We start from the raw sequence: 24,708 nt of genomic DNA on the forward strand, positions 1-24,708 counted from the left end.
GGAAGCAACATTCATATGACCACACAAAGCACGGGATACCAAGCAGCCTTACACCTTTTTCTTTGATATTCAAGAAGCATAGTAACAGACAAAAGGGAGAGCTGCTAAAGACAACATCCAGCTGTATTACAGCAGTTCTAGCAAGTCAGTTCAAGAAACTTTTTAGAGTTAGATGCCTCTTTTGTCTCATGACCCAAAGCAACAGGAAACTACTAGTTATGATGTAAGAAACACTGTGTACTATTTCAAGGACTAGGTAAAAGCCACTGCCTTTTAAATGAAAGAAGAGGGGAAACAAACAAGGTCAATGCTAAGGGACTATGTAAGTGAAAATCCATTTTAAAATTCCCCTTCTTATACCATTAAAGTCAGTGGAATTTTGATAAAACTTCATTAAAACCAGGCTATAACCTTCTGTAGAACTTAGACTAAGTAAGAAGCAATATTTCCAAAACAAATCAATGCAAAGATATAAGATTATTTTTAAAACCTCATAAATATCTAAGGGTTTGAAACTGACTGAATAGAAAAACATCAAATTCAGAATCACTTAAAAAAAGGCAACAATCAAGTTGTACAGCTTTATTTCCAATGAACTTAAATCACTCAGGGATTGATAGAAATTTCATGTAAAAATGCAAGTAACCATACTTATGTCTATAGTGGAAAGAACGTCAAACATGCCAGGGATGCTACAGCTCACAGAAGAGGAACTGTGTAAGTGGCGGTAAGAGCTTTTTTCACAACTCATAGTAGTCAGGTTTCAGCTGGTAGAGGGTCTGGGTAGTGTGCAGTCCTAGATACTACTCATAAGGTGACATTTAAATTGCAAACTAAAATGGCTTGTATGTGGTTTGATTGCCCTGAGCACCTGTGAGCTTTCCTCTTGTCTTTTACATGCAGTTATAAGAGAAATGTGGAATGGCAGAGAAGGCTTCTCTGCTGTATTGTGAATTGGTTCTTATTCTATAAAGACCTTCATATGCACGCCTGATCAAGAGCAACAAAGTTACACAGCTGTTGCCTGGCACCATCCAAGTTTGAAATTTGTATAACCACTGCTATCAAAGTACATACTGTAGAACAATACCTACATAAGCCCCTACATACATATATAATAATCTCAGTTTAATTCAATATCAAGAGCTATGCCACACATATTCCAGTCTGAAGTTCATAGCAACCGATGTTCTTCACACAACATGAAAGAAAAAAGTATACTTGTAGGACATTTTTAATCTCATTTTCTTCCCTGTTGTCCATCTTTTTTTCAACCCAGTAATGTTTTTGTTTCTGCTTCATTTCTTCTACCCTCTATGCCCTGTTATTACTTCAAGTGTCTGTCTTTTCAGCCATTTTGCTTCCTTCTCTTGTTCTACATCTTTGCTTTCCTCTTCCTTGTTCTTCCTCAGTAATCACCAGTTCTATTTTCCTCTTCTCTGAGAGTCTTATTTCTTTTCTGATGCTATCCTCCAAACCTACTGGACTCCCATCAGTTGATCTCAAAATTGTTTTATTCGTCTGTCAGAATTTAACCTATAGTGATCTTCCATTCAGGAAATGCTAATCTAAGAAAAGATATTTAGTTTTCCTCAAAGCATCTTGGAGTAAGAATCTAGGCTATGGAATACATTCTTTAACAAGGCTCTCTGAGGAGATTCACATGCTTTTAAAAAATAACTCTCAAGTGTCTGTCTTCACACATTTTGTCTGTTTTGAGCATTTCCGGGCTGTTGACAGCTCTCATTGCTGTCTCCAAAAAACAAACCAGCAAGATCTTGCCTAAAAAAATTCTGCCTGCTTTGTAAATTTTCCTCAGCCATAGTCTAATCTTTCAGAATTTTTCCCTGTGCAGCTATAGTTTGTTCTCTGACTGCTGCTCACAGCAATACATTTTGAAATGTTGAGATACATTTCTCAGTTGGGAAAGCTTTTTTTTTGTACTTATGAAACTTCAGATGCTGTTGTGGGTTCTATTAGTGCCTTAGCAACATACATAGTAAAATCAGGCACTGGGAGGATGAATGGGGGAAAAAAAAATAAAATCACACAAGATAGAGATAAGAATTGCTATCCCTACTTGAGTGGGAATTAACACTGCTATCACTAAACTACTATGATACTACCGAAGTAACTCCTACAGGAGACAGCTGATTATTTGACTGGATGATTATGGGACTATCCTTTCCCACGCCATTAAAAAGAAAAGAGCCCACTCTTTGGCAAAACTATTTAAAAACTCACTAGTTCGGGCAGTAAAAAATTAAGAACGCACACAAACTTTACAGTGACAACAAACCTCTGGCCAGGAGAATACACAATGAAATCCTTCCTCAACATTGTGGCACATTTATTCAAAAGAGAGCTTTACTCAACGGTATCAGAACATTTTTTTGTAAGAACCCCGCAGTGACAAATTCAGGTATCTAAACCAAAGCTCCTTGGCTTGGAAAACATGTCTCTGGGTGGTTTTACCACTGCAGTTTGAAAACCTTGTAGTAGTTTTGTGAATACTAAAAGCAATGTTTAGCATCCTAAAGTCCACATACAAAATCTTGGTTCACCTACATTGTATTTATTTCCCCACCCCTACTCTGTTTCATAGAGGATAGAAGGCTTCATCTGAAACTAGAGAAATCGAAGAAGAAAGTAGTTCTATATTGCTTTGGAAGTTAATAACACAGTCAAAGAGCTTAACCTACTTTGTTTTGGTTCTGGTTTAAGTTGAGCTATGACTGATGGTGCTTGGTTCAGTTGTTTGAACTAAGCAAAAATTTAAGCAGTTCAGTTCTGATGATCACACACACATAATGGCTGGCTGCTCTCTAATCCAGATTCAGCTCATACACCTATCCCCACAAGCAACTATACAAGAGTATTTTACTCATTACCAGTGAGTTTACTCATTAGCAGTGAGTATCTACCAGCAAATAAAGCATTTCAGAATCTGAAATACTATTGTTAGCTGTCTGTGACTGATTATCTAGATATAATTGTAACATCTGACAGCATTAGGCAGGCAATCACGGGTAAGTTCTCAGTTTAATAGCTACTACTGTATTTCTCCGAGTTTATATTTTCAAAAGCTGACTGGCTAGTACCATATTCTCCAACAGACCTTTTAGAAGATTTAAGCATTCCACAAACTTTTCTACCATTTTACAGGTCAAGCTCAGCTTATCTTATAACCTTATCAGACACAGAAGCTGTGAGGAGGAAATATCTATGTAAAAAAGCTTTCCATTAGATACTTCCATGATTTTTCAAACAAAATAATTACTGCAACATGCTTCCCAGAACTCCATACTGTTAGGTGATGGGGTTCTCTAACATGTCTTACATGTTACAGATATAATTTCACTTCAACCTCTGAAAAGGAATCCCCAGCAGCTGAAAGAGCAAGCTGAACACGAGTGAGAGTGAAGATGTAGGAGGTTAAAAAATAGAAATGGAGATAGAAACAGAAAAGCAGTTCAAACACAGGACATGATCTTTTTTTATAAACATTATTTTTTAATCAAGAGAAGCTTGTGATCTAATGTCAGCATCAGCTGATTTTTCCCTGAACACTAAAATTGTAAATGGTAACAGCTGCTGCTATGTTGAGAACAACCATTCAACATATTTCTGAGAGTCTGCATTAGCACACCAGGCCAAGACCTAACCTCAAAGCGTAAGTTCTGGAAGCATTTTAAAAAAACAGACAAAAACTGGCAGTCAACAGATGGCAAGGAGGGAGCAATCCACTTCCAAATTTGTTTTCAGCAGAAAATAGAAGGTACAAACTGCAAGCTAGTGGAGTTTTTAAGATTAGGAATATTAACTGCATGCCATGCAACTCCACCAAGGTAGTGTGGCCGAGCGGTCTAAGGCGCTGGATTAAGGCTCCAGTCTCTTCGGGGGCGTGGGTTCGAATCCCACCGCTGCCAGTACTGTTTTAACTGTTTGACTTTGTGATCTTTAAAGCTTTTTTCCAACCTAAACAATCCTATGATTCTAAGTCTTAACTTCCAAGCATCATTAACTTTGTGATCAAACTCCATGAAACAACCTGAAGAAACAGAACTATCACAAATTAGCATTATTAAATTGACACTCCAATAGCTACAGTGTACCAAGTATCCCGAGGCCTAGGAATGCTCAGTTATGTTTCAAAGCACTTCATCTAGTTTGTATTCTGTATATTTTTAACTGCAAACAAACTTTAGAAAATTCAGTTCCTAAAAAATGTTAGTTTATTCCTACTTCTCCGATATCTTCATCTAAGACTACTCTGCTATATAGTATGTTACAACCACACTGAAACGACAAAAGTCTTGACAACCAGACTAAGTTATCAAAGAAGCACTTTTTACGCAGTTAACTGCAGCGCATATACATAAGATTCACAAGCTAAGCACTGTAACTTGAATATATCAGATGATTGCATGTACATAAGGCAAATATTAATATTTGTCTCTCTGAAATACCTCCTTGTTATCAGGTGTCTCTGCAGGCACTTCCCAGTGAAAAAATGAAAGACAGCTGCAGTCCTTCTCCCCACTTTCCTCCCATATATATTATATCATGCTACTACTGACAAGCATCTTGGTTTTTTCTGCTTGCCAGTCTTCACAATTAAGTATCAGTAACTGGAGGAGGAAACTGGGAGGAAACTAGGAGGAAAAGAACTAAGTATTCTTTTCCAAAATATGTATTGTTACATATTCTTGCAAGTTTTATATTAGCTTCAATTAAGTCGTGTTCTGAGAGGTCTGAAACTCAAACATAACACTATCTCATGCACACTGGCAGACTTTAGTATAGTCACCTGTATAGGAGCACATATCTGTGTGCTTTCTGTAATTTACATAAGACAAATAAGAGTTGAGGGCTGTAGAGAAAGCATTGTACTTACGCAGAATGTCTTTATATTGCATACCTTTTAATTACGCTACTCAACAAAATCAAACTAAACTTCATCATGAATTGTGATATATTACAATTATGTTTCTCACATGTACACATTTCTGTCAATTCTGGATAAACAACTTTCTCATTCACTTGTTGAAAAACAGAGGCTAACCTATTATATACTACTTTGTAAAAAATACAGCAGGCCAAACAGGCCTCGTGAGTGAGGAGAACCTTGAGAACATCATTGTGTCACAGATTTATATCTGAATCTGTTTCTCCAGATTTATACTTGCATCACATGTGCACCTTTGTCACTCCACTATCTTCCTAACCCAAATGATACAGAAGAAAAAACAGAGAAAAGCAGTAAGAATGATCAAACCTCCACCCTACCAGCAACTGAGCAGGCTAAGGACTCTTCAGCCTACAAACTGATAAAGGTCTATAGAAAGAGTGGTATGGAAAAAGTGAATAGGGATCACATGGTTACTGTGTCTTTCAATGTAAGAAGGGAAAACCATCAAATGAAACCAATTTTCAGAACACTGCACTTCATGTGACATTGTTAAGTTGTAGAAAACTCAGCCAGAGCAGGTTGTGAATGCTAGAAGCTTATAGCCAGTTAAGAGAAGACAAGAGAAACTCACAGAAGAGGCCTCTAAGTCAAGAAATCTTCTGGGATAAACTACTACATACATGCCTGACCATTATACTTTTCCATAAGCATCTCCTTTCAGCCACTGAGAGTTTTGAGAAGTTCCTTTGATATGACAAAGCAAAGCCTTCTACTCCCCCAACAGTGGCTACTTTAAAGTAACCAGTGTGACAATAAGAGAAAGATTTGGGGGCTTGGCTCTACTGCTTATAGTGCACAATATATTTTCCTCAGCCAGGTCTGAGCCATTTATGCCCATTTTCATCCAAAACTTCAGTGACAGGCCTTCTCCATAGGCTCTGGTTCCAAAACTAGACCAAAAGGATATCTCAGTGTGACCCTACACTGACCTCTCTGCTCTCTTCCCCCTTGAACTTGCCCTTCCTACTTCTTCCTTCTATTAAGACTCACCTGATCAAGCTGGTTCATGGAACAACACTTTGAAAACTTGTGCAATTTGGTTTTGGCCAGTCTGAGTACCAGTACAACTAAGGGACCAAAGACAGCCACGAACAAGCTACTATTATGGTAGGGCCAACTGATGATGTAGTTCCATATGTTAAGCTAATCTATTGCTTTGACATGTTTGAGAAGCCAGATTCCAACCTACCTCATCAGGTCGTTAATTCTCTAATAGACTGATCTGCTGAGTCAGACAGGTACAGCAACCTACTTGTCACCAGAACATCATCTTCAGTTGCAGCAAAGCTTCACTATATATTATTCTTCTTCGGCTGAGAGCCTAAGCCTGCAGCAGTTGTACGTTTAAGAAAGAGAGGCCTTGAAGAAACAAAAATGATTGCCACAATCCCAAGATCATCAGCATCCTTTCTGCAAATCTGAACTCGCCCTACAACTACTCAGTGAGAACAAGATCTTGGCCAGGTTTGTATGAGGAACTTTTGTTGTTTCGATCTGCTGTATGTATAAAAATTGGATTAATTTACTCTAGCGAGTAACTAACTTTTTTACTGAATATAGTTACAAAATTTCCATAGACTTCAATGACAAAGGATAATAATAAACAATAAACAAAATTCTCATCTCTAAAGGTTAATGACACCTTTGAAATGAATGATTTTTGACAGATTAGAATCCCAAGGGTCCGATCCTATCACTAGAAAACCTACTACAGAGTATCATTTGACTGAAACACAGCCTTAGAGCAAGTTACCTCAAGTTATGGATACTAAATGAAATCTTAAAGATATTTGGAACCATCTTTTTGAAATGCTGACTCCTAAAGCTGCATAAACTTTGCGGAAAGCATTGGTGCCTACTAAAACATTACAAATGTATTTAGTTAATGAAAGGCATATCACTAATGACATCAGCTTGTACAGATATACCTGAGGATGCCTTAAACTATCGTGGACACCACTAGCACAGTAATCATAACATGATACTTACCATGGCTCTGTATTAGCTCCAGTTCTTGGACAGTTTTGCCAGTTCGTACTGAACTCTACAGCTATAACCATTAACCGGCAGTTCTCAAGAAAAACATCTTGTGTGCATTAAGCTATTTTTGGTTTCCAGATATAAGAATGTATTATGCATGCATTATAAGCATAAGTTTACATTGCAATAAAAACCAACAGCCATTCAAATCCTTGATGCCTACAGTTATATTTGTTTCAAGCAGTACTCACTCATTTGTTGGTAATGACTCACATTCCCAATGTGTGTTTTGGCACTCTCTGAAAAGCCACTTGGTTCCCAACCAACCCCACTCTACCCACCCCCCAATGCAGCTTACTTACACTTCTACAACCGTGTTAGCAGTACAAGTGAAAGTTCAGTTTTGCAAACAGTGGCCCCTAGCTTTTGCATTTGACACTGACTATATCAAATACAAGTTGTGTTTATTTTCAACTTTAAAAAGAAAACAATGCAGCACAGAAACTGTATTTTTCATTACAATTTTTTCCTGTTAAGAGAGAAGGTGGACACTCCCATGATGAAGACTAGAACTTCATTATTGCTCTAAGGTTGACAGTCACACAGATGTTAAGTAATACAGCACAAGAACACTATTACAGTCTTAAAGCCTGAAATCTTTTTCTAGGGGACAGTCACAACAGATAGTAGGAAGCAGTGTAGTAGAATGGCAGTGGACAAATTCTACTTTTCTCATTAATCTGATATTATCTTACAGGCATACTAAACAATATTCCTGTTCCTAGTGTATGAAATGTATTTAATTCTGCCTCCTTTTTGCTACTACAAACATTAAAAACAAAATAAACAATTTTCCATCCCCTTACTTAATGGTCAAATTTTCAGCAGTGACTCTTCTGCACTGCAGGAAGTTTTCACACTGCTTGCTGCTTCAATTTATGTCAAAATAGCATAGAGCTATATAGCAATAGGTGCTTGATCTTTCTCTGAACATAGTGCAGATTGGAACAGGAAGACCCTGACCGCCTTTTCCAAAAGGCTGATCAAAATGAAAAAACAGAATGCCAGAAGTCAAGGGCACTCACACACTCAAAAACCAAGTGTTCTCCAGGGTTAATTTCATAAACAGATTTAGAGTGCCCATATGAACACAGAATGCAACAAAAATTGCTGAAAAATCTTTAAGATTCAAAGCAATGCTGCCCTCCCTCCCACACCACACAGAACTACCTCTAGTCCCTAAACAGAGATTTGGCAAAGAAGGGAGAAAAAAGCTCAAACTGTTGCAGTGAAACCTTTCCTTTCATGACAGCAGACCCAACCAATGTCTTTTTTGCCTCTCACCTTGACGACCACGAGGCTTGAGCTTTGTTCACCCAAGACTGTTTACCAACAACATTCTTTACAGTTGTCATTACTAGCAGAGTACCCATATTGGATTTATAGCAGAATCTCTCTAAATTTTCTTGTGTAAACAGGCCTGCAAGCTTCTGTTAACAGCTGGAGCAGATGCTTAATAAGTATCCAATGTGTTCTTAATCATCAGTAAACTCAGCTTAGACACTGCATTTAAATTCCAGCTATTTTGATGCAACACAAGAATAAAAATATGCTTTCATTTTTAATAATTCTCAATGTCTTAATGGCTAATTGGATTTTACTCCAACTGCTAAGATTGGACTGTGAGCAGAAACAAAAACATTAATAATTTTGTTCTAAGTAAACAACCAGAATGACGAAAATCTCATTAATAGCAGAAAGGTTAACTACTTTGCAAAGAAGGTAAAGTTTTAACTTCAGATTGCTGAAAATTTCTAAGGTTCCAGTGCTTCAGAATCTTTTATATTTCTGATAAATAAAATGCTCTTGAATGAATAATTTTGTTCATCAAAATGAAGTCTGATTTTAGAATGAAATTGAGTTAGTTACTCAGCTACAGAAAAGCTCACAAGAATGAGATCAAAGGCATTAAGACATGCAATTTTAAGCGTAGGGAAGAAAATTCAAGATCTTTTTGGGCCCTTTGAAAAATATTCTGGTGATTGCCCCTCCCTTGCTCCACATGCAAGAAATCCTGTGTAGAATGCAAGATTCAGGATGGAATGCAAGCCAAATGCTCTCACAGGGAAGTTGTTCTTGGTTTTTTTCTTGTTGTTTTGGGTGGGTTTTTTGGGGGTGGGGGGCAGGGTGGTGGTGTTTGTTTTGTTTTTAAGTGAAAAGTTTGAGGTCTGAGCAATCTGCAAAAAAGTATGGCCACTCTTGGCAAAAAGACTAACTCAGTTATTCCTGATTTTCTACCCATTTGATGTGTGTTTTCCAAAACTAGCAATACATGGAAAAGAGTCAGAGCAGGAATATTCAAATTATGTAAAATGACTGTGCAATTCTGGTGGTCAGTTATGTTCATACTAAAAACTTCATTCACTAAGTACAATCATACCATTACCATATGTAAATTCTTTGCCTGGCAGCATCTGGAGATAACAGTAGCCAACTTAGAACATTATTTTATCCCTTGAGGTCAGTTGCTGTTAAAATTTAAATCTTTTTGCACAATTCTTTTGCCCAACACTTCATTATTCTATTATTAATAGTTGTTTACACAAGTGTGGGTTTGTTTTTTTTTTTAAAAAGAGTCCAGTGTATCAAAACCAATGTTTCCTACTATAGGAAGTTGTAGGATTTTTCTTGTTTCAGTTTCTGACCCACGCATTCTCTCTAAAAGTTTTCTTCCACATAAACCATGCTGGCGAATGATGTCCGAGACTGTCTAAGGTTCACAATATCAGAGAACACACCACTATGTAAACCCCTTAATAAATGTCAAGAGTGAGACACATGAGTTCTTTAGCTACAGCCAGAAACCATCAATCTTAATATTGTGATCTTAGAAGACTACAATTATAGAGTTATGCTAAATATTTTTACAAAGTCGTAATATTAGTAAATATTCATTTGGGAGAACATTACTTATCAACAGAAGTCACAAAACATTATGTGAACATCTGTGAACATTATCTAGGAAAGATGTATATTTCATCAGAAAAATATTTCTAAGGATTTTTAGCATACAAACACTTTTTCAGAGAAAATTGCAGATTCTTCTCTGGAAAAGAACAAATTTCACACAGGAAGGAGTCTGAATGGTTTCTGATCACAGACTAACTGCTGTTGCTAACATTTTGGTACTAATGGGTTCAGAGAGCAGGTGGCAACAACAGAGACAAGAAACTCATCTCCCCACTATCAGGCAGTAGATCTAAATAAGACAAAAAAAAAATCAATCTAAACAAAAAAGGGAAGCTTTTTTTCTTAAATACAATGCACAATTAAGTCACAGAACTCACTACCACAGGATTCTGTAGAGGGCTAAAAACCAGCAAGAGTAGTTCAATAAGGAACTTGATGTGTTAGGAGAATAAGCCAAGTTGTGGCTATTAACTGTCATGGTCTGGATACAATTTTCATCTTGGAAAGCCTTTAAAATAAAACATAGGGAACATATACTAAAGAGATACCACATACAAACTGTTTATTGTGCTAATCCCTATGGCATCTGCTACAACTGCACTAAGACTAGACTACAAGGTAGATGGATCTCAGTTACCACAAAAACATTTAATGTCTCCCAATCCTCTGCTCCACGCACTAGAATAACAGTTATTTTGGGTCAAATTTGTCTTCTACATACCAAAACTGCTGCCACAATCCTTCAGCTTTTAAATAGCCTTTTATGAAGATGTTCTTAGATTTGCATCAGAGATTTTAGAAGACTCATTTGAGAACTTGTTCTCAGACTTTCTGCTTTGAGAAGAGACAGTCACAGGGCTTTGCAAATGCATTCCAGGGAAAGCGCAAGAACAGCAATCAGTGCAACATTAGGAATTTTTTTCAAGTTACAACGCATACGTAGCACTTCAATGTGAACATGCACTCACAGCCTAGTTTTAAGAAGCACAAAAGAAGAGACGTGATCATCCTTTCCAGAAACATCTAGTGTGTGTTGTAATTTTAAAATATTATTGCCTTTCGGTAACATGACAAAAGTCACATCAATACCAAATCCATACTTGCTGTGTAGGAAAACAGACTGTTTCTGTTTTAAAGAATACCTTGTATTAATTTCACTTGCTATTAGCTTTCTAACCTGGAAACACAGGACCTACTAAGTAGATTATCCAGTCACATTTGTATTTATTCATATTAGCAGGTTTCTCAGCATTTCCCAGGATTTGTACTTGAACTATGAACTTACAAATGCTGAAGGCAAGAAAAGGACTCCAAGTTCATAAGAACGGATCATCAGTTGGGTGCCATTTTTCTCCAGAGCTCCCCAAGCTGCTTTAGATAGATTGGCACTGCAAAGAGAAACAAAGCATTTCAGTGAGGCATAATCTTCACAGCAGAAAATGCTTAAGTACCACAGCTGTAGCAATGCACTTCTAGCCGGAGAACTTCAATCAGAACAGGCTTTTCATAAAAAGTGATTTGGGTGTTATTCCTTACCGCTATTTTTACAGCGCAGTGGGAGCAGCAGAGACAATATGCAGAAGGGTATTCATACAACACACGTGGACAATTATACAATTCTACTTGTGTCATACAGATCTACAAGACAAATTCAGCCTTTTGAATCTTCTCTGCGCATTTCAGAAAGGAAGTTGGTATTGGTAAATAGCTTCAGTTTGATGACTTAGGAAGATTAAAGGCTACATCAATTATAACTAGTTAAATTATAATGCATTTAGTACAGAGCAGTTTTGCACGCATTAAACAGTATCTTTTGCTCCTGGCATTTTGTTCTTTGATACATTTATGAAAACAAGTATTTATCTAAGAGGTACTTCTGTTTTAATGTGCTATTCAGCACCATGTTGTAGTTAATCCTGCAGCAGTATCTGCTATGAAGTAGATCAAATTGAGAGTCAAAAAATAAATGCAATTCTGTTGTCAAAACCTACTTCTACAGCAAAACACAAAGCTTAAACATTACATTTTCTATTTCTACAGCAAAACACAAAGCTTAAACATTACATTTTAACTGACAGACATACTGGACATTTTTTGATAGTAGAAAATGGTGGAATAGAAGAAACATGAGAAAAAAATAAAAGCAATCATGAATTTCTGCATTAGGTGGACTCAGCATCACATCTGAATGACTTAAATCCCTTAAAATGCACCTTAATCACTACTACTATTGCAGGCAACAGTACTGATGAGTGATGAAATTTAAAGAGCCAGAATATAAAGAGGAAAAGATTGAAGTAACTGACCATTTGAATATAAGGATACAAATATCATAAACTATAGTATTTAAGGTTGCACAAAAATAATTTTTGGCAAAACTGAAACATATCTGTATTTGTCATTCACAGTAAGACATTCTCCCCTCATGTTGAGAAGTTTGTTGGTCTCTCTTTTGGCTTCTTTAAAAAACAAACAATAGAAATACAAAGCTAGACTTCAAGCTAGATTGCTGAACAACTCAATCTGAGAAAAGGTCAGATTCCAAATATTAGGTATCTACATGTTTTGTCATGGTAAGACAGCGCAAGGGTAAACTTCAGCTTAACCCATACTTATTTTGTACAAACCAGCACATTCATGTACAGCATGTTAGAGAAACTTAACCCAAGGTTTAAAAATACTCATCTTCTGTTGATGCTGAACTCCAAAATTGGCAGTTACAGCTCAGACAAGATTTTGGGGCAACAGCCAACAGTTCCTAACATAATCATTTCAACTTGGAGCCCCAAAGGGGACAATGCAGTGAAGAAGCATTAAATATGGACAAAAATTCCTATCACTATTTACAGTGTTATGAAGATTATGGCAGTAACTCACCCGGGCCTGCAGCTGACTTTATATGCGACATTTTTTAACCGAGAGGTGTATGGTTAGTTGTTTACCTTGTAACTAAGAACCACGCAATCTTCTGGAAGTCAGGAGAAGGTCTCATATATGTCTTAATGTGAGGTATAGCATGACTTCGACCTGAGATTTCTGCTGACCATTTGCTAGAAAAAGAAAAGGAATTATTTTCATATACAGTTTCATTTTGAGGTCTAAAAACATACTCACCATACTAATGCCATGTTTTCAGTAATATTACCCTATACCTGTCGCATGTAATACCAGTTTCCCCTTCAGAAAGGCTGAAAATACTTTATTTAATGGAATTGTTAACCCTGAAATACAATCTTACTAGTAGTCACAAGGGCACGATTTTTTTTTCTTTCTCTTTACAAACAAACCAGACAGATATTCTCCTCAACATACCAGGCTCTCCTAATAAGTTTTTCCATTCCTTCACTCCAGTCAAGAAAGTAAGTCCAAACTTTCGGTTGATGTTTCTTCTTTGAAGACTGTCAAAGGTTATGCCTTTAAGCAAAGGAGCTTGGCACCAAATGAAACATCACAAAATTCCCCAAGCTTATTACAATTTATTACGCATGAAGTAGAGGCAGCAAGCAACTGATAGATTGTTGACACTATCGTTCCTCTTCCCACTTCTGTGCCCCTAAGCCACTGAGAAATTTGAGGGCTTAAGAGAGTAGAGGTCATACCTATGGCTATATACAGAATTAATTTAAAACAAGCCATTGCTGGTGTAATTCAGCATCAATGTTACAGAATTAAACTGTATGCAAGCAGTAAATATATGTACCTAACTGAAGGTATGTAATCATGCATTTAGAAGCCCTTTCCACTCACAGCTGTTAATCCTCACTCAAAATCAGGAAGAAGGCTTCCAAATACACCTTCCTCCACCCAGAGACTTTTCTTTCCTCAGTTTGGAAAATAATAGGCTCTGGTTTTGGTTGTCACAATATTTTTCCCTAATTTAGCATTCTCTTCTAGAAGGCAAATAAAAAAAGAATTTATCAGCTCTGAAAAACCTCTTAAGTGAACTGCGTTCATTTAAAACCTTAAGACAACTGAAGTGGAAAGGCTGGAATTATTGACTTTCAGGACTCAAATGTTGACTTTCAGCACTAACTTCCACATGAGTTATGAGGTTTTGCAGTTCAGAAGTCAAGAGCTACTTTAACAACCCTATCCTCCAATAAAGGAAAGAAAACTGTTTCTCAACACTAACAATTAAGGCAAACATCTTTAAGTTTAAGGCAATAATCAGGTAACTCCAGTAACACTGTAGAAATGAAAAACAGGAAAAATAGTAGAATTGGGAACTGAACACAAATTATCTTCAGACCTATCACGTTGCCTTACTCGACAACAAACTTCTTCCCCTACTATTAACTGCAGTAATTTTGAGACAACATCTCAGTCTACTGCCCTTTTGCCTCCTTATCTTTGACAGATACAATTAAGGACTGTGTTTCAGCAAGACTACTACCACTTCTCTTCCATTTACTAACTACAGTAATGTAATTGCAGTTAGTTTCAATTACAAGGGATTGAAACTGGTCTTCCAGAAAGTTAAAATCAGAAAGGGAAGCGTACATTATGGTCATATTTTCTTTAGTAGGCCAGTATAAATATGTACCGACAAAAAGGGGAAAGAAAGTTATATTTTCTGATGAGGTTTCATTGGTTTTGTTTGTTTTTAAGTAATGACCTCATTGAAAAACTCAGAAGCTTTTAGTAAAAGCATTATCAGTAAAGAAGTATTTAAGAAATGTTTTTCCCTTCAGCCTAAAAGTCAGCTTATCTCCAGAATGTGTAATGGAATCATAAACCAAAAGAACTGGAAGAGTTTTCAGACAAGTACAATATCATTTAATCTATCCTTAATACAACTAAATTTCAACTTCACTATGGAACTTTCCTGGCATATTTTAGGAAAAAAAAAAGCCAAAATAGATTACAAAAAGCCTGAAGTAAAATATAAGAGCAGTTGCTTTGCACAGCAAGCCTGACAGCATATGGCAATATAACAATTTCAGGCTACTTCTAGTCAAATTGGCTTAACACATTTTAAGCTCTAAACTTTTCATCAGAATGCAGCTGGCAGAGGATGTACACAGGACTGATCTCATGTTGTAGTAAACTTCAGGCATATTCAAGTCTCAGAGATAAATATGGTAAGTTAAATGAAACTAGCTTTGAGAAATTTTATGTAGCAAAACTACAGCTTGAAACAGTTTTTTTCTTTTTGACCGTTAGAGGTCATGGTACCATGTAAACTAAAAGCTCGAGTGTGGGGTGAGGAAAAGAAGTTATGTAAGTAGGTATTATCAAAATTTGAACAGCAAAACATGAAAGCCTTTTTCCTAATTTTTTTTTTTTTTTTAAATTCTTTTACACTTCCAGGACTAGAACTCCTTATCACTAATAAAGCTTAACTTTGACTTTAGACCACTAATTCTGACATTTTTACCAGTAACTTGCTGTTACTTCCCCTCCCAGTCTTTTGTGGCGTTTCAGTGAGCAGCATTTCTTTTTTTTTAATTACACAGCCTCTAATGTGATGATTAGGTACACTGAATTAAATCGGTAATCTACTTTCCAGCTCTTAAAACACAACAGTTTTTGCCCCTCCCATCCCTCCATTTTCCCCCAATAGCTATTTTTGAATTTGACTTTTTTTTTTTTTTCTGGAAAAGGAAGGGAAAAATGTTCTCTACCATGAATAAGGTATTTTTCTATATATAAAAAATACTTTGCGCTCACTTGCACTGCACACCTGAATGCTTACAAGTTGTTTTTATTTGGACTTAACTACTTGCAAAATTTCGAAAGTATGTTTTTGATAAATATTTGGTTTACTCTGCAATGAATTTTTGAGTTTGAAAAAGACTATACTGCAATCACAATGCATTTAGCTGGAAGACATACAGCAAGTATCAATTGCCACCAATATTCAATTTTTCTGGCACAAATGAGGTAAAGGAGCAGACACAGGCGCCTTTGCAAGTGGAGCTACTGAGACAGGAAAGCCAGATAATCCTAACATCCTGAAAATTAATCTGTTCAGACACACTCAACACATAAGCAGGGCCAGGAATAACTCATTTGCTACAACACCACCTCTTTCGTCATTTAGTTCTTAATTCAAACAGCAAATGGGCTTTCCACCTCAAGATACTGGCAACAAGGCTTGAGCATAGTTAAAACAACTCACACCATTAGTCTCAACCATAAGAGAACAGGAGGTCCTCTGTGTAAATGCTCCATATCTCTCATCTTCTATGACGTTAGGGGAACAACACTGTAGTTCAAGAAGAAAGATGTTCTTCAAAACTCTACAGGCCTAAAGAACACATGAAGCTCTAACACAACTACAGTTGTGGACTTCACAGCAAGTCAAACAAACTCTTGTCAAAAGCAGCAATTAATAGAAATCATTAAACATTGCAAATCTCTCCTTATCAATTAGTAATACTGAAAAGAAAAAATAGCAACCCTATCAGAGAGAAAAACTGATCAAATTGCACCATTTACCCAGTAGCTAATCTAACAAAGCAGCCTAGCAATCATTTGCTATGATCAGAAAAATGAAATCAGTATTGAGTTTAGTCACCTTACTCTTTTCAGAAGTTACTTTGATAAAACTGAGAAATTACAATTCAGAGCTGTGTTATAGGTTAAAGACACTCAACTGGCAGAAGAGACAGAAAAGCAACCCACAGACATTATAAGAATTGTATGCCTGGGGCAGAGGTTCTACCTTTTTGAGTGAGGCTATAGGACACCATTTTCCAACTCCATTAATCTTTTCCTACATGTAAAAAGGAGGTATTCCTTCTACTTTATTGTAAAGTATAAAAGTATTTCTGTTCTTTCAACTCTGGAAGGATCCCTAGTTTCTTGCTGGTTTTGTATTATTTTCCAGTAAGGTACAAATTCCTCTAATCCCTCTAACTGCCCAAAGCTCTGCATTATGGCAAGTCTTTAAAATAGCTCATCTTATATTTAATTCTATTGAAACAGGACCTACCATTTCCTGTGTGTCTCAGGTTACCACGGATAAGAAGCTGCTGTATGTCATCTGCTCTATGGTAACAGCTTACATGCAGGCTCTCCTCAAGGGCTAGTGTCTTGTATTAAAGAATCTGCATCTGGGTAGTCACTACAGAGCAATTACACAGGGCCACTTGTCATCTGCAACCAATTCGACAGATGAATTTAAAACAGCCCTTTTGTTGCCAGAGCAGGACCCTAGTATGCCTAATAAGACAGGTATGTGGGTGTTTTCTCATTGAACAGGAATAAAACAATGAATGATCTCATTATCAAGTAACACTCTGTGCACCAAATAACAGACCAACTGAAAAAAGGTTGCATTTTTCTTCCAATAATATTCTCATGAGGTACATACTTAAAGAAACTGAATTAAGGCTGCACAAACAACCCCAGTTTTATGGATCTCCTCACTTTTTCAATCATGACTGAACAATCTTGAAGACATGAAGGTATTTGTAGCTTTCTTCCTTTGCTGAATGTGCTCAGAGGGCAGACTTCAAAGGCAGGAGATGCTTTCTGTTCCAGTTCCATTCCTTGGACACTGACCAGCAAGGCTCACAGAAGCAATCATGTTCATTTGAGAATGGAGGATGCTCTCTGCAACTAGCAATTGTACTCTCAGCACCAAACTTTACACAGTCTTATTTAGATATGGGTAAAGTATCTTACCAGAGCAACTTCCACCTGGAAGAGTTAAAACTTTCTGGTGTAAGGAAGAGCTGTGGTCTTGTAAGAGGTTACCACATTTTTTATTTTTTTTTTTTGATCTGTGCAAAACAACTTTTCCCATTGTTCTCAAAACACTCTTAAGTTTTTAAATATTCAGCCTGAGGGAGACATCTAGCATGGAATGTCAGACTGTTAGAATTTGGTAAAATTAGTAGCACGTGAAAATAGAAGTTCTTAATGGAAAACATCAGGCACCTTTAAGAAAAGATGGTATCACCATAAGGGACTGAGAATTTTTGCAGCAGGACTGCTGTACTCAAAAAAACCCCCACAAATAAAAAAGGCCTTCCTAATCCTGTTGTGGCTCAGCTGAAATCCTGTTAATACCAAGGCACAAGTGGGAAAGTGAAATACAACTGTAAACAAAAAAAAGGAAAAGGAAAAAAGAGGAGTAACATTATTCCAGTTCAGAGAAGGAAAGCTTAAGCAGAATTTTCAGAATCCAAAATCCGGCAGGGTCCTTCATTAGCAACAGTATCCCATATAATTTTTACAGGTAAATAGCACGTTTTGACACTGTTTTGGAGATAAGACCAGCAGATAAGAAACTAAAGGCTTTTATTTTAAGAAGTTTAAGAATATCATGCTTCTGACCACTTCCCTTTAATTAGCTTTTAACACTCAAACATTACAGCATAATTTTAAACATAGTCTAAAAAAAAAAATTGAGTTCTACTTACTGAAAATAAGAATGCAACCACAGCTGTTTCTGTGCTGTCTGTATACTGTATGGAAGCGAGCCACCAGCTTAAGGAAAAAAAAATAGAACATATACTTTTTTTTTGAAAGACATTCTAAAAGCAGCAAGTGTCTTGGGGAGAAAGCTATCTGTACTATCCTCATGACTTACTTTCAGAAAATGATTAAATGCTCCAGTAGTCTAAATGGTATACAGTTGGGTTTTTTTTTCATTCTTATGATTTTCAAAGTTCCTAAACACTACATAGCAGATTTACACTAGGAAAAAGAGAAACAATATACAGGCTACAGAATTAAGTCTTCTTAGAAGACTGATGTTCATCGGTAGTTTTTCATTATGATGCCACTTGATCAACAGATTAGAATCATTACCCATACAAGCTAGAGGGACTAAAACAAGTAGCTTTCAGGAAGAAAAAAAAACACCAAACAGTATTATTTTTAGTAAGCAAGAACTTCTCTGATGAAATTGTGTTTGTATTGATTTGGTCTTTGGCTAATGCATGTTGTTATTTCCTGAAATGGAGTTAACAAAGAAGAATCAGCCACAGCATACTGAGTTACACTGGTGTCATGTATTAAAAACATGATGCAAAACCTACTGCATTCAACCTTCTCTAGAAGGCATCATAAGGATCTGTTACAAAAGCTTTACCTCTCTCAGGAATGCACTAACTGCAGGAGTCCATGGAGCTGTTCATTTGCACAAATATCGAGTTATGTAATTCACCAAGTTATTTCACAGTATGAAAGAAATAACAGTAAGGAGTCATTGCGCAGATTGCATCTCTGACTTTCAAGAGTATCAACTTTGCTAAACAGATGCTGTAGACAAACAGATGTATTTCAAAAGACCCTAAAGTGACCCTTACTTGTGGGAACCATAGATACCTATAAAATCACTGGCTGCAGTTTCTACATATACCCAAACACTGCTCAATTCAGAAGATGAAGAGAACTGACAGCACTCCTGCTACCCCTGTGTTCAAACCCCACCAATTGTGAGAAGAGTTCAACTGCTACTCTACTTCATACTACGCAGGAGCATAGGTATCCAGCTTGGAACAAGAATCCATGTTTATGGATTCAGCAATCCCAAGGAATCACTGAATCGTTAAAGTTGGAAGCATCCTCTGGAGATCATCTAGAAAAACTCCCTGCTGAAAGCAGGGTCAGAGCACATTGCTCAGTACAGCAATGCTGTCAGGTTTTGACTGTCTCCAAGAATGGAGACTCTACCACCTCTCCAAGCAACCTGTTCCATTTAAACATCAGAAAACATTTTTGCTGTAAGCACACACTGGGATCTCCCATATCTCAATTTACATCCATTGCCCTTTGTTCTTTTACTGGTCACCATGCGAAGAATCTGCCTCTACTTTGCATCCTCCTGTCAGGTATTTATACACATTGATGAGATCTCCCAGGAAACTTCTCTTCTCCAGGTTGAAGTATTATCCCGCTCTCTCAGCCTCTCCTTGTACAACAAATGCTCCAATCCTTTATTCATCTTTGCAGCCTTCTGCTGGACTTGGTTTGGTATGTCCATGTCTGTCTTGTATGGGAAGCCAACAACCGGAGACAGCACTCCACATATGGTCTCAGCAGTGCTAAATAGAGGAGATGGGTCACCTCCTGACAATGTGCTTCCTAATGCAGCCCAGCGCAGTCCTCGATGCTGATGGCCTTCTTGGCACAAGTGCGCATTGCCAGCTCATCTTCAGCTTAGTGACCACAAGCACCCCCACGTCTTTTTCTGCAAAGCTGCTTTACCCCAGTGTGTACTGGTGCCTGGGGTTATTCTTGCCTCAGCACAGTACTTTGCATTACCCTCTGTTGAACTGTCTGAGGTTCCTGTCAGCCCATTTCTCCAGCCTGTGCAGTCCCTCTGAATGGTAGCACAATCACCTGATACCACCATCACTCCTCCTGTGTTTGTACCATTTGCAGAATCACTGAGGGTGTACTCTGCCCCACCACCCAGGTCATTAATGAAGACATTAAATGCGTGCCCCAGTATCAACGCTTGGCACACACTACCACTACTGGCTGACCTCCAGCTGGCCTTCATGCCATTAACCACAACCACTGAAGCCTGGAAGTTCAGCCAGTTTCCAGTCCACCTCACTGTCCACTCACCCAGCCTGTACTTCATCAGGTTGTTTGTAATGATGTTACAGAAGGCAGTGTCGAAAGTCTTATCAGAGTTAAGACAAACAACATCCAGTGCACTCCTCTCATTCAATCAAGCCAGTCATATCATCGCAGAATGACATCAGGTTAATTAAGCATAATTTTTCCTTTACAAATCCATGCCAACTACTCCCAATCACCTCCTTATCCATCATATGTTTGGAAATTGTTTCCAGGATTCTTCACTCCATCACCTTCCCGGTGACCAAGGTGAGGCTGACAGGCCTATAGTTTCCCAGATCCTCCTTCTTACCCTTCCTGAAGACAGGAAAGAATTCCTTTCTTTCAGTTCTCATGAATCTCTTCCAATTGCCTTGACCTTTTGAAGATAATAAAAAAAAGCCTCGCACTGACGTAAGCCACCTCCCTTAGCATGCATGGGTGTAACCCACATAAGGGCTTGCTTTTGAGAAACAGAAGCTTACAGTACCTCTTCTTCTTTCAGGTTGACTGGGGCTGTGCTTTCTACACAGACATACTGACTTCATGAACACAAACATGGGAAGACTGAACAGAATAATCGCATACTGCAATGTTAAAAAATGACTAATGAGTAGTGAAACATCTTACTCTCCATTTTATCTGATGTGCAGGATGACACCACGAAGAAAACACAAGGAGAACTTGGCACACTCAAACCTGAATTTTCTGCCAATATGAAAGTATGACTGGAGTTTCAACAGCGTGCAAGAGCTGTGTTTTCCTACACAGTGACATATGAACATGGTTATATAGACTTAAACATTAACTAGTGATAGGACAAGAGGAAACGGTCTCAAGTCGCGCCAGGGGAGGTTCAGGCTGGACATTAGAAAACTTCTTCACTGTAAGAGTCTTTAAGCATTGGAATGGGCTCCCCAGGGAGCCATCCCTGGAGGTGTTCAAAAAACATTTAGATGTGGCGCTTCGAGACATGGTTTAGTGGGTTTAGCGGGCATGGTGGCATCGGGTATACGGTTGGACTTGATGATCTTTGAGGTCTCTTCCAATCATAATGATTCTATGATTCTACATCAATGCCCACAAAGCTTTTTCTATTCAATAACCACAGGAGAGCTGGAGTCAGAACTCCAATAACAGTAATAAAAGGATTCTACTGCCACCTATTCTACCAAGTTCTCAGCAAGATCACAACTTCAGGTTCATTCAAAATCAACCACTGAAGTGATTTTGCAGGATATTATGATCACAAAAAGCTAGTAAGTGGGGCTTCATCTGCTTACCGGGATAGCCTTCAAGACTTTGCCTCACATTATTCACAGTAGGATAAACCTTCACGGAGGGGGGAGGAAAAAAAAAAAGTAACTTTAATAATGCAACTCTAAATACAAAAGCTGTCAATTTTCAAAATCACCTTAATGAAAACTTACTTGAGAAAAATAAAAAGCTTCATTTTTCAGAATGAATAAAATTACACTGCATCTTAAAACTAGTTGTGTGCCAGTAAAGAAGAAAGTCTTTAATATTTTTACCGCTCTTGCAGAGCTTAGCAAAATCAGCTAGTAAGACTCAAACAATCCTGCTTCAACCACTTCCACTGTGGTCAAAGTAAGCTCTTAACATTATTTTATGAGATTTTAAACTCATATCTCAAATATGAGTATGCAGGGGCAATTAGCACGTAGTAAGGGCATAGTTTGACAACATTTTCTCCTCGATTTAACAAGCTCCTGCCAAACTTGTTTCTGCTCCTCCCCTTAGTTGTGCTAATAACCAAGTAACGAGGTTAGAAAATTATTTGTTTTAGGTATTAATCACTCAGAGTTTAGTTACATTTCAGCAGCAGAAACAGCTGCATCTACAAAACTCAATTGAAGACATGCTATAGAATGAGAATATAATTTTGTTTAGATTATATATATACTCTAGTGTCATGCAAGTGGAAGTTATAGTACATTTTTATAGCATATCATACACAAGTAAGTGACACTAAGTGGCATCCTTATGATTTCAGGATGAAAACTACATTAATGTCTTAAAAAAGTTAAAAGCAAACCAATGACTAAGATTTAAATGACAAATTAATAAATGTTAAATAAAGGTCACTAGCATCTAAAAGACATACCAAATGAATTGGAACATCACATTTAAGGAGAGTTGTCAGACCACTGCCCGCAGCCACCAGGCTCTCCTGGAACTCGGAGCACAGCCATTTGGACCCATCAGCTCCCATTGAACCTATGCTTGAGAACTGTCCAACAACAGGCCAGGATTCCTGTGCTGGTATTGACGAAGCATGCTCTTTCAAAAGCTAGTGAGGGAAATGAAAACATTGTTACAATTCAACAGGCAAAAGATACCTTAATAAGTGGTTTGATATCACTTCTGATATAATAAATCCTCTATAATTCACTTCTGATAACAAAAGAGATTAACATTCATACTACCTATTTAACTTTGCAATAAAAAAGTCACCAGGCTCTCCAAATAAACCCACTGTTCCTTCAAGGGAAGATCAAACATCACAAGTTTTATCCAAAAGGACTGAAGTCAACCATTAAATAATGGGTAAAAAGAATAGCTAGCAGCTCTTCCTAAAAACATGAAACATTATGTTCGGAAGTCACAATAAATTAAACAACTAAATCTTTTTATACTTGGTGGTTGGTGGCCATAAAATTCTTCTCATATCCTAAAGTCCCAGCTACAATAGAAGCATACAAGAATAGGGGGAAAAAAGAACAATTGAAGAGAAAATTGAAATAATCCTTTTAGAGGAACTCTTTAGCTGTGAATGGAATTTAAAGTCATATTAAAAACAGACGGATATAGGCATATATTAAATTGTATGCAGTGGCTACCTTTTTCTCCCCTCTAGAGAGGGCAAAGAACTAAATGGCTTCAGTCACCAGTCTAGTGGCACTAAAAAATGATTCTTTTTAATCACAGAAACATTTGCCACAAGACCATCTTTATCCTTCACAGGCTTTTCTGTTTTACTTTGTTTCAATTTATTCTTACTGTTTTCATTCATGTCTTACTAGGCAAAAAAACATGCAGACAACATATATTAGAAAGGGCAAGCTCTTTACAAGCAATGGGAGGTGTAAAAGAGTAACCTTGTTTTGAAAAGCAGTGTGATAAATAGACATTTTGTATGTCACTGAAGTTTGCCATGGACAGCACTAGAATACCAAGTAAAACTTATGATAGAATTTGAAATAATGTCACTTCAGTAGGAGGTGCAGGTTGAAAATTCCCCAATTGTGAGAGGCATTTAACACATGACATGAAATACCTTACCTGATTCTAAATAAACACTGAAAAAGAAGGGGCCCTACAAACTTGAGATATGCAATCTTGTATGAAGATTTATCAGTACAACTTATCTAAATAATGTTGGGGCATGGGGGTCGAATAATCCATGTTCCTAATTATTCAGTTGATTAATAAAATAATTTTTAATAAAAAAATCAAGATCTTAGAAATGTAGTAGAACAAAACTAAAAACCCGACTGAATTGACAACATTAGCTATGTGCAAACCGGTTTTCAATTTGACTTTTTTTTGCCAGGTTATTACAGAAAAAGAAACTCTAATAGCCATTAACATTTAAGTAAATAAACCAAGCCTGTTCCCTATGCACAGGCAAGTCTGTTTCAACATGCTTCCTCAGCGCATGCCTTTGAAAAAGGCTATATTGGGTTCCCAGTCACAGAAGACTGGATTTTGATAGTGTCACACTTGTTAGAAACACCAACAGCAGATAGGAAGTCATCTGAGTGGTGGCAACTCCTCAGATATCTGGAAGGACATGACAATTCAGACCACAAGCTGACCACGGTAGTAATGCCCAGGAATATCATGTGCAAAATCTACACTGTCATAAGTGGCAAGCTTATGTTATTGCTAGCTTAAACGGTAACAAGTATTAGAAGATTGCTGATCATAGCTGGAAAAATTGAAGGTAATAAAAGAATTATCTCCAAAATTATATTTACAGTTTAAAGGATATTAACAAAAAAGGTTATAGTTTTAGTACCTTTCTGAGCCTAAGATGACCCCACTTTTCTTTATCACTACCCTGATATCGTCCAGGGGTAGAACCAAGCAGATACACTCTACAGAAAGAAAAAAACAACATCAAGTTATTTGAAGCTCTGGAGTGTTTCAGTTTGTAAAGTATTATGGTATTTAAGTAAAACCCATCAGCAAGGTTGAACATAAAATTGCAACCAGAAATATTTAATCTTTCACACTTA

At 37.2% G+C, this 24,708-nt stretch overlaps 1 protein-coding gene and 1 non-coding gene across 2 annotated transcripts in view; one reads left to right on the forward strand and one right to left on the reverse strand.

The window, feature by feature from the left end:
- TDP1 (tyrosyl-DNA phosphodiesterase 1) overlaps nt 1–24,708 on the reverse strand; it is a 49,418-nt gene that overhangs the window by 12,241 nt on the left and 12,469 nt on the right. The window contains exons 8-13 of the mRNA XM_009699120.1: nt 24,489–24,567; nt 22,572–22,757; nt 21,730–21,778; nt 18,295–18,361; nt 12,865–12,972; nt 11,208–11,310 (exon numbers count right to left, since the gene is read on the reverse strand). Coding sequence (XP_009697422.1) covers nt 11,208–11,310; nt 12,865–12,972; nt 18,295–18,361; nt 21,730–21,778; nt 22,572–22,757; nt 24,489–24,567 — 592 coding nt within the window. The remainder of the gene's footprint in view (nt 1–11,207; nt 11,311–12,864; nt 12,973–18,294; nt 18,362–21,729; nt 21,779–22,571; nt 22,758–24,488; nt 24,568–24,708) is intronic.
- Nucleotides 3,848–3,929, forward strand: TRNAL-AAG. Its single transcript has one exon. It is a non-coding gene; the product is annotated as a tRNA-Leu (tRNA).

The sequence above is a fragment of the Cariama cristata genome, unplaced genomic scaffold (genome assembly GCF_000690535.1).
Source record: "Cariama cristata isolate BGI_N322 unplaced genomic scaffold, ASM69053v1 scaffold17394, whole genome shotgun sequence".
NCBI classification, from domain to species: Eukaryota; Metazoa; Chordata; class Aves; order Cariamiformes; family Cariamidae; genus Cariama; species Cariama cristata.